Source organism: Lepisosteus oculatus, chromosome 11, assembly GCF_040954835.1.
Source record: "Lepisosteus oculatus isolate fLepOcu1 chromosome 11, fLepOcu1.hap2, whole genome shotgun sequence".
Classification (NCBI taxonomy): Eukaryota; Metazoa; Chordata; class Actinopteri; order Semionotiformes; family Lepisosteidae; genus Lepisosteus; species Lepisosteus oculatus.
Window position 1 is genome coordinate 15,605,347 of NC_090706.1, and position 15,513 is coordinate 15,620,859.

The 15,513-nt window shown below is 51.9% G+C and overlaps 1 protein-coding gene across 2 annotated transcripts in view; it reads right to left on the reverse strand.

Moving 5' to 3' along the window:
• The window catches only part of tyk2 (tyrosine kinase 2), a 43,865-nt gene that overhangs the window by 9,758 nt on the left and 18,594 nt on the right, over window positions 1-15,513 (reverse strand). For both annotated transcript variants that reach the window (XM_006631591.3, XM_015349140.2), the window contains 14 exons: window positions 15,031-15,418; window positions 13,925-14,116; window positions 13,119-13,276; window positions 12,410-12,527; window positions 11,913-12,105; window positions 10,678-10,796; window positions 8,945-9,133; window positions 8,196-8,283; window positions 7,450-7,577; window positions 6,356-6,491; window positions 2,875-3,026; window positions 2,051-2,201; window positions 1,787-1,881; window positions 789-981 (listed from right to left, as the gene is read on the reverse strand). In XM_006631591.3, the coding sequence (XP_006631654.2) occupies window positions 789-981; window positions 1,787-1,881; window positions 2,051-2,201; window positions 2,875-3,026; window positions 6,356-6,491; window positions 7,450-7,577; window positions 8,196-8,283; window positions 8,945-9,133; window positions 10,678-10,796; window positions 11,913-12,105; window positions 12,410-12,527; window positions 13,119-13,276; window positions 13,925-14,116; window positions 15,031-15,418 (2,300 nt within the window). The remainder of the gene's footprint in view (window positions 1-788; window positions 982-1,786; window positions 1,882-2,050; window positions 2,202-2,874; window positions 3,027-6,355; window positions 6,492-7,449; window positions 7,578-8,195; window positions 8,284-8,944; window positions 9,134-10,677; window positions 10,797-11,912; window positions 12,106-12,409; window positions 12,528-13,118; window positions 13,277-13,924; window positions 14,117-15,030; window positions 15,419-15,513) is intronic.

The following is a 15,513-nucleotide window of genomic DNA, read 5'->3' on the forward strand; positions in this document are numbered from 1 at the left end:
ATCGGAGCTCTGAAGGGCGTAATGAGGTGCTGCACTCTCTAATCCACGCATTTTTGTAAGAGTTATAATCCTCCTCAATACACCACCTACCAATTTCTTTTGTTGATGCTTTTATCCCAAACTAACTTACTTACATAGCTGGGTATTCTATTGGAACAATGCAGGTGAAATACTTGTAGCGTCTCATTTGAGATTTGAACCCACAACCTTCCAGTTACGAGTCCAGACCTCTGAGCACTGCACTACACTGCAGTTAAACTCAAACATATCTCATACATGTTTTGGAGAAGGCAGTGCAAAAGTGACAGTGTGCAGAGGGATGGCTGCAGCCTGTTACAAAAACACAGCACATGGATAAGGACAAGGCTTTCCAAGTGTCCACTGCATGCAACCAACCAGAACAGGAAAAACGCAAGTATCCCATACAATGAAGGCCCACCCCCCAGCCCCCAAAAACACAAATCAGAATGCTCTCCTCATACATGATGCAGTAAATGGGATGATCTTTAAAAACATGAACAGAACAATATGCCCTCAAGCTGACTGAAATCTCTCAGTTCTGTTCATCGCCAGGTTTCAAAGAGGCAGACCAGGATGCACGTGGTGCTGCCGACGGAAAAGAAGCTCGGCCTCCGTGCCAGTCTTTCTCCGAATGCCTGGATTGCACTAAAGCAAAGTTAACCATTTTGGGGGCCGAACGTAACATCTCTACAGGTTCCAGGTCCGATTAAGCTCTGCGAGAAGCAAGCGGACACTGACGGCGAGGGAGAGGGAGACCGGAGACACACCCAGCTCGCTGCAGCAGCCTTTGTACTTGACGATGTTCCTGTGGTAGAGGGACTTGAGGATGGTGATCTCCCGGATCCAGCTGGCTTGGAGCTGGCTGCTGCAGTCCTGCTTCAGGGACTTGACCGCCACGTACTCCCCCGTGCCGTCGTTGCTGGGGTCGTACACGTACAGCGTCACCTTCCCGAAGTGGCCCTGCAAGAGTCAGAGAGCAGCCCGGGTTCAAGCAAGCGCGTCTTCACAGATGACCATCAGCGCGTCCGCAGCAACGTCAGCGCCCAGTTTCCCCATTTCCACCTTGCACTGCACTGCTTTCGAGCTCTTTTAAGTCCGAATTTTCACCATGTATTAACTCGATTTCTATTAGAATCTGGGATCCAGGTGAATATGTTCTGTCAAGCAATTCCAGATTTGGCTGTAGAAGAGAACATTAAGCTCAATAAGATGTATAAGAATACACAGAGGAATTTGAACACCTAGATTTGCTGTCTGTGGTCTCCAATGAGCAATAAAACAGCATTTTATGATGCACTATGGGACATCCATTATAAAGGGTCTGGAAACAGTGCCAGCAATTTTATATCATCATCGGTCTTGTGCTTGCATTTACGTTTACACAGTGCGGTCAAGAGAGCCAAGGAATCACATTCCCTTTGCACAATGTTAGTCAGCAGCCAGTGCAGGTGCTGGTTCTTCCTTTCAGCTCGGAGCGGCACTGCGTGTGCTCACAGCACCCAGCTGCAGGTGGAAACAAGGACGGGGGGGGTCTGCCTCATCTGCCAGGGGCAGCAGCAGTGGGGGACCATCGGCCGAAGGATCTGGTGCCTGTGCTGGTCAGAGAGTTGTGGTGGGGGAGGGGGGGTCCCCAGGACTGAACTGTCCTGGAGGGGGAGCCGTGCCGAGTTCGGTTTTCATACTGGGGAAAAAACGCCCCGTATCTGTCTCCTTCACCAGACCGGCTTCTGCCCCACTCCTTCTGACGGGCCAGCCGGAAACATACCTCGCCCAAGTCTCTTATCTTCTTCAGATACCGTTTCAGGAAAACCGTGGGGTCGGCGTCGGGCAGGACGTCGCACTTGGAGGAGATGTCGGGGTCTGTGAAAGACAAAGGACACGGCACGATGCAGCATTCTGTATTCTTATTCTGCATGAGCCGCACTCGCAGCTCTGCAGTTTGTGCCTGCTCCCTTTTGTGCCGGGTGCTGTGCACGCCCCAGCGGTTTCCTAGCGCGGGCCTTCTGGATCAGGGGAGGAGGAGACTCACTCTTCTGCTGCAGCTCGGTGATCTCGCGGAGGATGGCCCTGAAGGAGGGCCGCTCGGCAGGGTCGTAGTTCAGACACTTGCTGATGAAGCTGGCCAGCTCCTTGGAGGACGGCTCTGGCAGGTGGGACCTGGTTTCATAAAACCGCTCCTTCTGCAGAGTGGGGGCGGGGGGGGGGGGTGTGATAAGAAAAAGAGATGGAATGATTTTCTGCAACATCAGAAACATGCAAATTTCAGCACCTGCACGCTACTGTATCTGAAACTCCAAATGCAGCGAGGGGGACCAACTGAAGGCATCAGAGGAGAATCAAATTTCCCCAAGGGGACAATACAGCTTTAATTGAACTGAATTGAATATCTGGAGGAGGTGCGCTGAGCCTGACGCAGAACGATGAGAGCCCCGGACCGTACAGCTAACGCGTCTTCTGACAGCAGCGGGCACAGGACACAGAGCACCTCCACGGCTCCGTCTACTCCCTGGGGAATTTCTCCATCCCACAGACGTGGAATCAGTGAAACATGATGTCACGGATGCGTTATATACATAATCGCTTTGGATTTATTATGGATGTCCCCTCACGCATTTAACTGATTCTAGGCACTTCCAGCATTCCTGAAGAAAATAAGGGAATGTCCACTGGGAGTGCTTGACCACGCGTGTGATGCAGGGCCTGGTGCAGACGATGCGGCCTAGAGAAAAGCCGAAGTTTTAGTTCTCTAACGGCTGCGCGCTTTAATTCGCCCGAGCCGTGTGTTCACAGGGCGCATGGCTGCTGGCGAGACAGCCGCAGGACACAGCGCAGAGCAGCCGGAGAGCCGCGCACCTCGTTGAGAGTGCTCTCGTTCATGGGCAGGTCCCCGTTGTAGCAGATCTCCAGGAGAGTGGTCCCGAAGCTCCACTTGTCCGCCGCGATCCCCAGGCGGCTGACGTTTTGCACGCACTCTGGCGCGATCCAGGGAATGCGCTCCACGAGCTCTGGGGAGGAAGATTATTACTACGTTATAACATTCAGGTGCAATGCACTAATCCTTTACTGAGCTAGAATGAATTCAGCACTCAGCAGGAATCGTTTTTTTGTGTGCGAAGCCTGCAAACCAAGGATTCTCCACAGGTATCCTTCCTTGCTTTAAATAACAGCATTCCCTATCGGAGCACTTGCTAATCTGATTCTCACGCTGGCAGGGACGATGGAACAAATGCACAACAAACATCACATGTTCAGTTCTCAGTTCTGAATCTGCCTGACTTGCATGCAAGAGGCCCGATCCTTGAAAACCAAGATGCCTTCGCAAAACCATGCTATAGCTTTTCCAAACGCTACCCTTTTTGGGGATAACGGATATTAAAGAGCTTTTTAATGCATAAAAAACTTGTTCGCACAATGGCAAACAGAAATTTAACACAGGACCCAGAACAATGACTTAAGCAAACGGCCGAGCTTTAGGAATTGCCTGTTCCTCCTCGACACCTGCACCAACTGGTTCAACAGGAGGGGTTCAATCTATAAGGAACTAAAACCTTATCCTGCCCGTTGCTCCAATAGTAAAATGTGTGCTTTCGGACCTCAAAGAAGCCCAGTGATTTCCATAGGGTTTCAAATATCACCACTAGGGCAACACTGCCTGCTTTGTTCGTGAAAAGCCTGGATGGCCCCCGAGTTAACAGGACAATGGGCCTCTTTCAGAGGCTGGCTGTTGTAAAAATGGAGATGTGTCAGGCTGGGTGGCACTACAATCTTTCAATAAAAACTGATCTGGGATAAACTGGTCCAGGAAATTCTATGCCAGACTTTCATATTTTTAATAAAGACTCTCTTTTTATTCAAAACAGCTGATTTAGCTGAATCGGAAAGACAGTAAATGGGAAGAGCAGTGACTCAACCAGTAAAGGCACGTGCACGGAATTTGGGTTGCACTGTGCGGCCCAGATGGTTGCGGGTTCGAGCCGGGTCCCCTCCCTAACCACCTGCACCACAGCGCCACCAGGGTAGGACTGGAATTAGACGGCCAGGGTACTCTCCTCCGGCCCTTTCTCCTGCAGCTTGCTGGCTGCCCTCAGGCGTGCCGCAAAGATGCAGAGATGAGCCGATCTTCCAGTTGGTGCCAACTCCCGTCACGCCCAGAAGCACCCAAGGGCTCTGCGGGCTGGGAGTGTCAGAGTCCTGATCAGTGAGGAGATTGGTACTGGGAGAGCCCAGTCCTACAAGAACGGGCTGTTCCCAGCAAATGACGCTTTACAGAGTGCGTGCAAGGAGTGACATGAAAGGAGGCAAGGAATCCCGGATTTCTTTTCTGGAATGGCTTTCCTTGGCCTATGACTGTGGGAACATTAGTCCCTACTGCGTGTCTCGTATCAGTAGACATTAGAGGTGTCATTTGTGCCTTTAAAAATCAAAAGTAAAATCGTAAAACCCGCAGAAAATTTAACTGGAAGCCATTGCAGAGATTCCAGGGCAGAACCAATAAATATTGGAGGGAGACCTGAATTTTCACCCATTAGGGCTGCAGAGGAGCTGAGAACATCTTTTTAAGTAAAATGCCTTTTACTGCAGGAGAACTAGAACAGGCCCACATGCAAACTAAGAGAACTAAAAAACTGATTTTCCGGTCGCTCTGATTTAACCAAAAGAATTGCGTGTGTAATAATGGGACTTGTTTTTGCTTCATAGCTGGGCTTACAGCTCCGGATCAGCACTGGAACACAGAGTGCGAAAAGCACCCATTCACCATCAACTGAAAGGCTGCACTTTCCGGTGCTCCGCTACATCAAAGGCTTCCTGACCTTTTCAGAAACGGATGTGGTGCTGAAACTGCTAGATGACCTATGAGAAGAGCTCAACCACACTCTCGAGAACTCACTGTTCAGGGAACCCGCCACAGGAACAGCCAGCCAGGGTGAAAGATTAGGCAGGAGGTGACAGGTTCACGTGTAAACGTTTAACGACTTGTTAAATGAAAGGCTCACACGGCTATTCAGCCCTGTTTTACCCTTCGGAATATTCATCGCGCTGGACAAAAAAAAAACCAGGGCGGGATCTCGGCATTCCGCTGCGCCAGACCTCCCAGGTCTGAATTCTCTGATTTTTCAAAGAAATGCGACACCGCCCTTGAATGCTGTGACTGCTCTCAGAAGGCAGCTGTAGTCAAGTCTGCTTTTTCTTTTGGCATTAACACATTCACAGAGAATCTGGACACAAGGATTCGCATCAAGAGGCTAAACCACTTTTCAGATAACATTTATGTCATCCATATTACATAAGAAAAAGCTCTTGTGCTACACAAGTGGGGGGGGAAGGTTATTGTAACCTTTAACGTGAGCATTCAGATTATCATAATGGGAGGTTTTTAAAAGGCAGGACTTTAACATGGGCACCCAAAATCTCCAATCATGTTGTTCAGTAAGAGTAACTGAACTTCTTTCTTAAACTATGCTCTGAACCTGCTGCACAGATCTCTCGCTCATGCACAGGGCACCTGCTCAAACACAGACACACCCCGCAGTGGCATGCCCACCCTTGCGAAAGTGTGCCAGCTACCCCTGTGGCGTGCAGGCACAGAACAGCCACAGAAGACACGCAACGACAGCCTCGCGGTTCACCGGTTCACTTCACTTGGCAGTTCAAAGAAGGCGGCCTTTTTGTACTCTTCAACAGCATAAGGGAAAACGTGCCAGCACGCAGGTTACTACCCAACACGCGGCTCGGGGCCTCACTGCAGAGATGGGAACGCTGTAATTACGTACAGGATCCTGTCAAGTTGTTTGTTGAGTCAATGCTACCTAGGCAATACCTCTGTGGGAGACTTTGAACTGCGCGCCCCGTCTTTACGGCACGTTTCAACACGCACAGCACTGCCCTAACAAGGGGACAAACTAACGGCTGGGTTTGTGCGGCTGCTCTCCACAACCCGGCCACGCATCAAAAACAAGTCTGGTTGCTGCGGGTAACGGAACAGGAAGAACGGGGACTTCGATGTGGCGGATCGGACCTCGACATGTCGGATTTGGCAGAAGCCCTCAGAGAGAAAAAGGGTCCCGACGTGCAACAGTAATATCAGCCTGTGGGCACTACACGATCCCGCTACTAACGCAACAGGAATGAAAAGCGGAATTCTACTATTTAATCTTCTCTAAAGCCCTTCTCATGAATAGGCGTTCACGAGGGATTAAAGAAGAAAACAAGCCTTGGCGTTGGTAGTGTTCTAAGCCTCAAGGCCAGACAGACAACAGGAAACGAGGCAGGAAACAATCCGCTAGAGCAGGTTTCCTGTGGCTGCCCCTCCCCCCCCCCCCGTCGGCGGGCGTACCTGCCCTGGAGAGCGCGGTGAAGCTGATGCCCGGGTCGCTCAGCTTGACGAAGGGGGACGAGCCTCCCTCCAGCCCTCTCCTGGCCACCAGGATGTTTTTGGCGCAGACGTTGCCATGAACGAGCCTCTTGTTCTCCTGCGGGGGACGAGGAAACAGATCTGCGTGTTCGTTCGTTAAGCAACCGGGCAAGGTCTTTAACAAAATCCCAGAGACGGTTTTGAGGTGGGTGTGTTTATCCAAAGGGGATCTGTGCAACAATCTCTCACCCAGGGTGCCTTTTTGTACTCCCCCCCCCACCCCCACCCGGAATTACCACAACCCCTATGGACAGAAAAAGATCATGAACACGATCAGGCCAGGCAGAACTCAAACATGTGCATGCAGTGAAGACTCCGCTTTTAAGAAGGACTCGAGCCACCTAGTCCTTCCTGACAGCAGGAAAAAACACACACGGAAAGAAGGGCCGAGGTCAGGTCAAGTGCTGGAGACGCAACAGGAAGGCTGTGGGTTCGAACCCCTTTGCTGAATGTCTGAGCAAGGCACTTTGCCTGGACTGAGGAAGAACTGAGGAGAGGTCCAAAAAAAGAGGCCATTAGGCCCACCTGGCTGGTTGGTATTGATCAGAGGCTCTCATCCAGTTGTTTCTTGAAAGTAACCAGAGTATTGGCTTCAACAGCGTGGCTGGGCAGCTTGGCTCCACACTCCCGCCACCCTCTGTGTAAAGAAGTGTCTGCTGTCCTGACTGGAGGACCTCCCTCCAGCTGTTTCTGGACAGAAGCCAGACTTTTGGCTTCAACATGATTGGGCACCCTGTTCCACACTCCCCACCACCCAGGAATAAGAATCAGGGATTGAATCTGCGAACTGGGAGTCATCAGCTGCCGTTTCCAACCCAACTGAGCTAACTGGTCGCCGTCTTGCAGGCAGACATTGTAAATGAGATTGATTTCAGTGGCAAAGTAAAGCATGGGGAAAAAAACTGGCAGCTCCTTATATTTAACGGATACCTTTAGTCCTCAACCAAGAGACAAGAGATGCACCTTCTACCCTGCCGAAGGAAAGAGTAGTGCCCAGTCCCTGGGCCTGCACTCACCAAGTAGCTGAGCGCGCTGGCCAGCTGCTTGGCCACCGTGAATTTCCACTGCGGCGTCACCTTCCTCTTCTCCTTCCGGAGAAAGACGTCCAGAGGCCCGAACTCCACGAACTCCTCCACCATGATATCTGAGCGGGACGAGAGCAGCACAGGTCAGCCGCAGTCTGACGATTAAACCCACCAATAAAGAAAACTACGTTACTCATTCAAAAGCTTCTGTTTTGGCATACCAGCTGAAGAGCCCAAATAAATGCCGAGATTAGGAAACACACTGATGCATTTCTGAAGTCTCACGCACAAAGTTAACTAATTATGAGAGCATGACAAATTTAACATTTGTACCGACACTGAGATAAACTCATAACCTAGTCATATGTTAAGTATTAAATATTTGTTAAAATGCATAAAATCAAGACTGTGTTCTTCCTACAATGCTGATCTAAGCTCAGGTCACCCAATTTAAGTTCAAGCCCCTGTTGTACCTGGAGTGAGGTACTTCACCCACCCCAGGGGCTCCAGTCCACCCAGCACCCAGCGGGGGGGGGGTGATCACCCCTGCAATTGACAAGCATCCCATTCTGGGGGGGTTACATAGTCAACATAATGCCATGGTAACCAGGAAGAATTCTGGTCAGATGCCACTGCACTCTGGTAAGGACTTTAACTCAGAACAGGTAGTGACCGGACAAACTGACAGCCCAAAAAAACAAAGAAAAAGAGAAAATGGGGGAAGGGGGGAAACTCACTCTCGGACCCCTTGACGCAGACCCCGTGGACGAACACCAGGTGGATGTGCGAGACCTGGCTCATCAGGCTGGCCGTCTCGAAGAAGGCCTGCGGGAGAGGGATTGTGGGAAACGTTACCGATCGGACACCGGCGTGGCCACAGGGAAGCAACAGCCCGTGGACCACTGCCACCGCTCGGAGGGGCAGGCTTGACCGCGCCGATTCCAGACAAGAAAACATGGGGGAAAAAGCCCACAGAATCGCTCGCCTGCCCCTGTACGAGGTTACAGCGGTACACCAGTAAGGACACAGAGAAACCTCAAACGCAGCAGAGAAACACCATGACAACAAACACAGGCACTTATATTCAAGTGGTATACATCTGGACCAGGAAAAATCAAACCCTGGAAAACAGCAAAAATAATGCGCAAATCTACTTCCGCAACTGCAAATGTTTCCTTATGGGATAGTTAACAAGCAAGTGGAGTCTCAACCAAATACATGTTTCCCAAGCACATCAGACGTTCCAAAATACTATCCAGAGCCCTTGCACCATGGGCCCTTGAGTCTTTGAAGGGATGAAGAAGGCACAACCAGGTTCTCAGTCCTGAAGCATTCTTTTAATTGACAGAGAGCCGGATTACAGACAGGGAGCAGGACCGAGTTTCTGTCGGGGTGGGGCTGGGAGCTGGAAATATGTGGTGTGCCACGACCTGCGGAACAGCCCCCCCAGCCCCCTCCCTCCGGCACCCGGCCGGCGCGGACTCACCAGGGAGATGTCCCGGTGGCTCTGGTCCAGGATCTTCAGCACCACGCGGATGTCTGCGCTGCTGCTGCTGCTACTGTTGTTGTTCCACTCGTAGGCCTCGCCCTCCTCGCCCTCGCCGCCCGCCCCGCCCCGCACGTGCAGCTTGCCGGAGTAGATGTTGGTCCGGGTGCCCCTGCCCAGGTGATGCTCCTGGAAAAGGAACCAGACGGACCGGTGAGCCATCAGGCCCAGCGCACCCCACCACGGCCGCTAGGACAGAGTGGGAACTGGGAGGAGTGGGGCAACAGTACGGAGCAGTGGTAAAGGCTCTGGAAGGTCGCAAGTTGCAGGTTTGAGTTTGAGACAAGACACTGCTGCTGTACCCTCGTACCCCAAATTGTACCAAAACTGCACCCAAGTGTATACAAAATTAAGTTGCTTGCTTTAAAAGTGCCGGCCAAATAAATTACTAACAGATGGGTGTGAATCAATGTAGCAGGCGCGGAGCTAGGCAGGAGCACACTTCCTGTGCACGGCACTCAGGTTTAAGAGCTGCGCGTCAGGAAATGAGCACATTCAATCGCCCTTCGAGGAGGGTGAAAATGTTCATTTCGTTTTTTTCTCATGTCATTTCTGTTTCATTTCTCTGGAAGAACACTGCGCATACTTCTCGCCACACCCTAGGCCAAGTACATGGCTAGCGCTCGCGTCACCCTGCGCTATGCCATTGTGCGCACCGCAGCGAACCCCCGCCAGCCCCCAAGAGCTGTAGAACCGGACGCCAGACCGCAGGCTCAGATTCTTAGTGCTTGCGATCCTGGGGGGGGGGGGGGGGTGAAAAAAAATACAATTCTTTGGACTTTATACCTCCTCGCACAACCAATGCTTTTAATTAGCATTTTGAAACTAAAATGCTTTTTAAATTAAATGAAAAAAAGAACGGATATGGGGAAAAATGATTCCTCAAAGCGCGTTCTTAAAGTGTGTCTGTCTGACTGCTATAGAACACGTGGTTCAGTCCTGCAGACACCCCGCCTGTCATTAGTCGGTAAAGAACGCTCTCTCCCACCGGCACGCCTGAGCCAGGCCGGGCCGGGTGCTTGTGGGACCAACGTGAGGAGAGGCTCAGCTGGAGACTTGGCACTATGGACAAGACAGAGGCAGACAGATGCTGCGACTGTGCATTTTTTAGGCGTAAATTCACAATAACTTGCAGAAACAATCTACCCCTCACCCATATCCTGCCTTTGTCACTCGACTCCAAAACACTTTTCTTGATGCGCCAGAGTCACAAGTTCTTGCCTTCTGCTGGTGTCCCTTGAACGAACTACCTATTCACCAAGATCTCTGGTATCCCTCTCTTCTCGTAGGAATGCTGATCAACTATCATGATGAGAATCCAGATATGACACAAGCTGAGAACCTGAGAGTTACTAAAGCCATCTGAAAACCTCTTCATCCATTTAAGAGGCACTGGATTCTACAAAGCACTTGTTCTGGACTCCCACCACCCTTTGTGTAAAGGGGCACCTTCTTCCTGGTCTCTCTTCTAAATGTACTTTCCCTCTAGTTTCCGTTTCACTGCTGGTTTGGAAGAAATTCACAGGTTTGCCCTTGCCAGCACCCGTGATGATTTTGAATACTTGAAAGGGGTCTCTGTTCTTGTAGGTGGCTTTTTTGTTTAAAACAGTCAAGAAGCAGCTGCCAGTGTAACGGGGTGGATGTGGCGCGTCTGCGGCGACTGAGCGACAAACCTGTGTGATCTCCTTATCTCTGATCTGGTGGAAGCTCAGCTGACTGAGGTTCAGAGAGCCGGAGATGGGCCTGACACTGCTGTCAGGCGGCTTCCTCACGATGATCAGATTAGACAGCTCTGTGAATGTCAAGAAAACAAAAACCAGTTACACACCACAAATGTCTACACATGGAGAAAAAAAAAATCAATACACCACCCATGTCACCAACCACTTCACTGGTCAATCAAACCCAAAGGTAAGCAGAGACGCCCAAAATCCCACACCCCTGTCCGTCTCCCGAGAGGAATCGGAGCCACTCCTGCCCTCACATGCCAGTAAATTCCCTTGCTGGGACAATCCCAGCATGCATCCAGCTAGCCGAGGAAGATTTTTCAAGCTTGATTAAAAATCTGGGATTGACTTACGGGCTAAGACAGAGACTGAGCACTTAAGGACATAATTTCTCGCCATAAAGAGGAGGTCAGGGAGTGCTGGGATGTCAATCCCTTAGCACCTTCTTCAATTTATTTTTGGATATTGGGCAGGTGGGAAGCTCCAGAGTCCAGATAATTAACTGAACAAAAATATTTACACCTACTGCACACATTGACCTCTAAACCCTGCTCGACTGCAGCTCTCCTGGACCACAGCTGCAGGTCCTTGGTAAAGAGAACAGGGACACTTCCCCAAGATTCTGTCCTAAGGCACAGGGGTGGCATTTTTCTAGGAAACGGTAGATAAGAGTGTAGTGTCCCCTGGGGCAACCTACTTTCTCAAACACGCCCCAAAGAAAACAACCACCAAACCAGTTTGAACCTCCACATCAGGGCTGACACACCCTGGCCCAGTGCACGTGAGGAATCTACTGATGGCAAGTGCAAATACCACACATTATCCCTTTCAACGTCCTTGTCTTTCTGAACTGCAAATCACACCACTGCGAATCAGTGCCACGGTACCAAGGTGAACAGACTGGCAAACCATGCATGAGGGACAGCCTGTTTCTCCAGCTACAGGGCACGTGGAACATTGTCTGTGTGCATTCAAAATCCACAGTTAACATCTCACTTCTCTTGATGGCTCTATGACTTCTCTCATACTGCAGCCTTATTAAATTTCTAGTCTCTTCGATTCCCCTTCCCCAACCCCAATCCCCATGTTCGCAGAGTGTGGAAGAAAAAGCAAAAATAAAAACACATAAGCAGGAAAAAAAATCTGCGATTTCGAAACGCTTCCGGGTCACGACCTCCCACCTCCAGGCCTGGGCAGGCAGCACTTTCTCACGGTGAAGCTCTCGTTGCCCGACTTCAGGACGCAGCTCTTGAGGCTGTCTGTGAGCTCCTTCACGCTGCTGAACACCCTGTCCCAGCCCTCCAGCTGGAACTGCTCCCGTAGCTGGTGGATCCGGAACTGCTTGTGCGTCGGGCTGCTCAGGTTGCCACTGGTCTGTGAGGTCCAGAGACAGAGAAAACAGGAGGAATAAATTCCTCCTAATCACCTCCACCTGTCGGCACTTCAACCACCTCCTGCAGGAGACGAGCGCTGTGCTGTGATCCAACGCCACAGGAGCAGGATGCACAGCACTGCCTTGCTGTGTTCAGGTATTTAAATTCAACTAGACAGCTGGATGCTGATCCAGCCCTTCGTAAGGTGCATGAGAAAGGCTCAGAATCTGAGGTCATTTCACCCAGTGAGCCAATCAAGCCAGGGTGCGAGCACGCTGTAAAAATTCGGATGCTCCCACACTGACCTCGGGCTTGCTCAGCACAGTGAGGATGATCCTGTGGAAGTCCAGCACGCTCCACCGCACCATGAACAAGCCCTCTTCCTTCTCCTCTTTCCGAAGCTTGTGAAGGGCAAACTCCTCCCTGTGACAGAGGGGAAATTCAGCAACGACAGGGACGCTTCCTGCAACAGGCGTCTCTAATGAATGTCCCTTGGAGATCTACAGAGCATGTATCGCTATGAAGCCAAGCATTGACTGTCTGCCTGTCCACACGTCTTCATCTGAATGAATGTCCCATCGTGTGCGTGTGCGGGCTTCACGTCTGGGGAAATATTTCTTCCACATTTCTTCACCACCTGCTCAATATGTAAGTAATGTTATCTTCTATTCTGATAAAAAAAAATCACCAAACTAACTGCCTTGGCTGTCTCCATGTATGCTAACCCCACGTATAACTATGACACCGTAAGGCAGTATTTATAATATAAAAAACATTTACACCTGAGTGGTTTAGTCAGTGCTACAGGACATCTACAAAGAGGAAAAAGTTCAATGCACCGGAAAAAATTACTGTTCCCCATTTAGTTGCTTTGCAAAAGAACGTGTTCTGTGAGATTTGTGTGATTCCGGCTTGGATGAGAACACGCACATGTCCACCATGTTCCCTTAGCAGCCTGCGGTCCAGGGCATACTCCTGCCCTCCCCCACCCAGCCCATACAGGGCAGTACTCACTGCATGGGGCCGTGCAGCCCGTTGGCACTGCTGAGCACCACCCTCGGCGGAGCCACCTCCTGGCACAGGTAATGGTGCGAGTCGGCCGTGAGCCGGTAGTAACCGTCCAGCAGGGACACAAAAGACCGAGCCTCGAGGGCAGAGCGCAGCGTCAGCTCCTGGACAGAAAACAAGCATGTAGAAAAAAATATCACTACATTATCCCAGTCTCTATAGCATTCAGGTGCACTGAGAGCTGGATGGAAATCTAACCGTAGCACACAGCTGACCCATTTATACAGCTAGGTGTAGCAATCATGATGGGCAAGCTGGCGGCCACACCCACCAGACAGCCACCTCCCTCAGGGCCAGGCAAGTGGGTGGCCACGCCCACCAGACAGCCAACCCCCCTCAAGGCCAGGCAAGCGGGCGGGCATGCCCACCAGACAGCCACACCCCCCAGGGCCAGGCAAGTGGGTGGCCACGCCCACCAGACAGCCACACCCCCAGGGCAAGGCAAGCGAGTGGCCATGCCCACCAGGCAGCCACACCCCCAGGGTAAGGCAAGCGAGTGGCCACGCCCACCAGGCAGCCACACCCCCCAGGGCCAGGCAAGCGAGTGGCCACGCCCACCAGACAGCCACACACCCCAGGGCCAGGCAAGCGAGTGGCCACGCCCATAAATGGGCCCACACATTTCTAATTCACAAATGGGCGAGAAGGAAGGAGTCTTTCGTTTGTAACTGTTCTTATGTTCCAAGGTGGGTGGGTGACTGGGGGAACTAGGCTGCAGCAGAGGGCCGGAGCCGAGCGGGCCCCCTCCTCACCATGGATTTGTTGTCCTGCCGGCTAACGCTGACTCGGTAGCCGTTGATGACGATGTGCGTGATTTCTGGGAAGTCGCAGAAGAAGCTCCACTGCGGCTCGCTCCTGTACTCCACCTGCCGCGGCAGCTTGGTCCTCCCCTTCGCCCTCTTGCTCTTCCTGGTGTGGCAGCCGCCCCCGCAGCCCTCCGACACCTGGAATCAAACACGCCATCAGCCAGGGCCCCCCAGCCCCGGGCCATCGCCGGTCACCTTCAACAGCAGACAGCAATGACTCCACTTTGAACACCCGCACCCTGCGCAGGGTTTGCTCACCGCAGAGAAGAAACAACAGTGGAGACAGGGCGGGGGGAAGCAAGTCAACCACATCCAAGCAGCCAGGGTGTGGAGCAGCGCGCTTGCGACAGCCGCCCTGGTTGAAGAGACCGAGCTCTTGACGGGCTCCTCAACACTTACAAATCTTTGTACTACTGTTACATTATTGTTGATTACAAACTAACCTTTAAGGAAAATGTGGACGCCATATGTAAGACGAGTCGAAAGCAGCTCTTCTTCCCCAGAAAAGTCAGCTCTTTTAATGCGTATACTACTAAACAGTGACTTTATTCCACAGAACTTTCATTGAATCTGTCCTAATGTTCACGGAGGTGAAAGCCCGGTTTGGGAACCTCAATACACACAAATAAAAACAGACTAGGAGGGACCGTGAAGGAAGCCAGCAAAAATATTGGTGCACAACAGCTACAGCCGTCAGACGTCAACGTCAAACAAATGTGCAGAAAGCCAAGGTAATTGCTGACTATCATGACCATCCCATGCACAGTCAATCTGAGCTCCTTCCACCTGAGTGGCAATTTAGACAACTGACTGTCATTCTATTGCCCTTGAATTTTTAATTCCCAAGGCTATTGAGCGGCTTAATTGTACCACTGATTGTGAATGTTACGTTTTACGACTGAGTTGACCCAGCTGGGGCAACAAAAGGAAGTAAGAGCTGCAGTTAACAGCAGCGCGGCGGGCGCTGCTCTGCGAGCTGCAGTCACACCTCCTCCGCCCTGCCCAGCAGGAAACTCGGGTGAGAGGAGGTGGGGGGAACGTGCGCCACTTGCCTCTCTGCGCGCCACCCTCCACTGGATCCCCTCCATCCCGGACACCTTGACCTCGTGCGTGGCCCTGCCGTCCGGCGGCTCGCAGCCCTCCGGCCCGGGGGGCCCCAGGTTCCAGAAGTCCCGCACGTAGAAGGCGGCCCTCTCGCCCTCCGTCTGCAGCTCCAGGGAGGTGGTGGGGAAGACCTCGCAGCCAAAGTGGGGCACCAGGTTCTCCAGGGTGGACAGGTACTTGTACATGATGTCCTGGGGGCCCAGCTTGCCCTTGCTGATCGTGTGCTGGTGGAAGCCCTTCACGAACTGCTTGAAGACCCCCCGGATGCGCAGCTTGGTCAGGTAGTTGTTCTGCTGGATCTGGCGGCTGAACGACTTGGGGATGCAGCGCATGAAGCTGCCGGAGGAGGGAAAGATCCAAACATTACACGACGCACACGACGTGGGAGCTGATCAGTGGAAGAGACTGCCAGGCTCGAACCCGGGACTCCC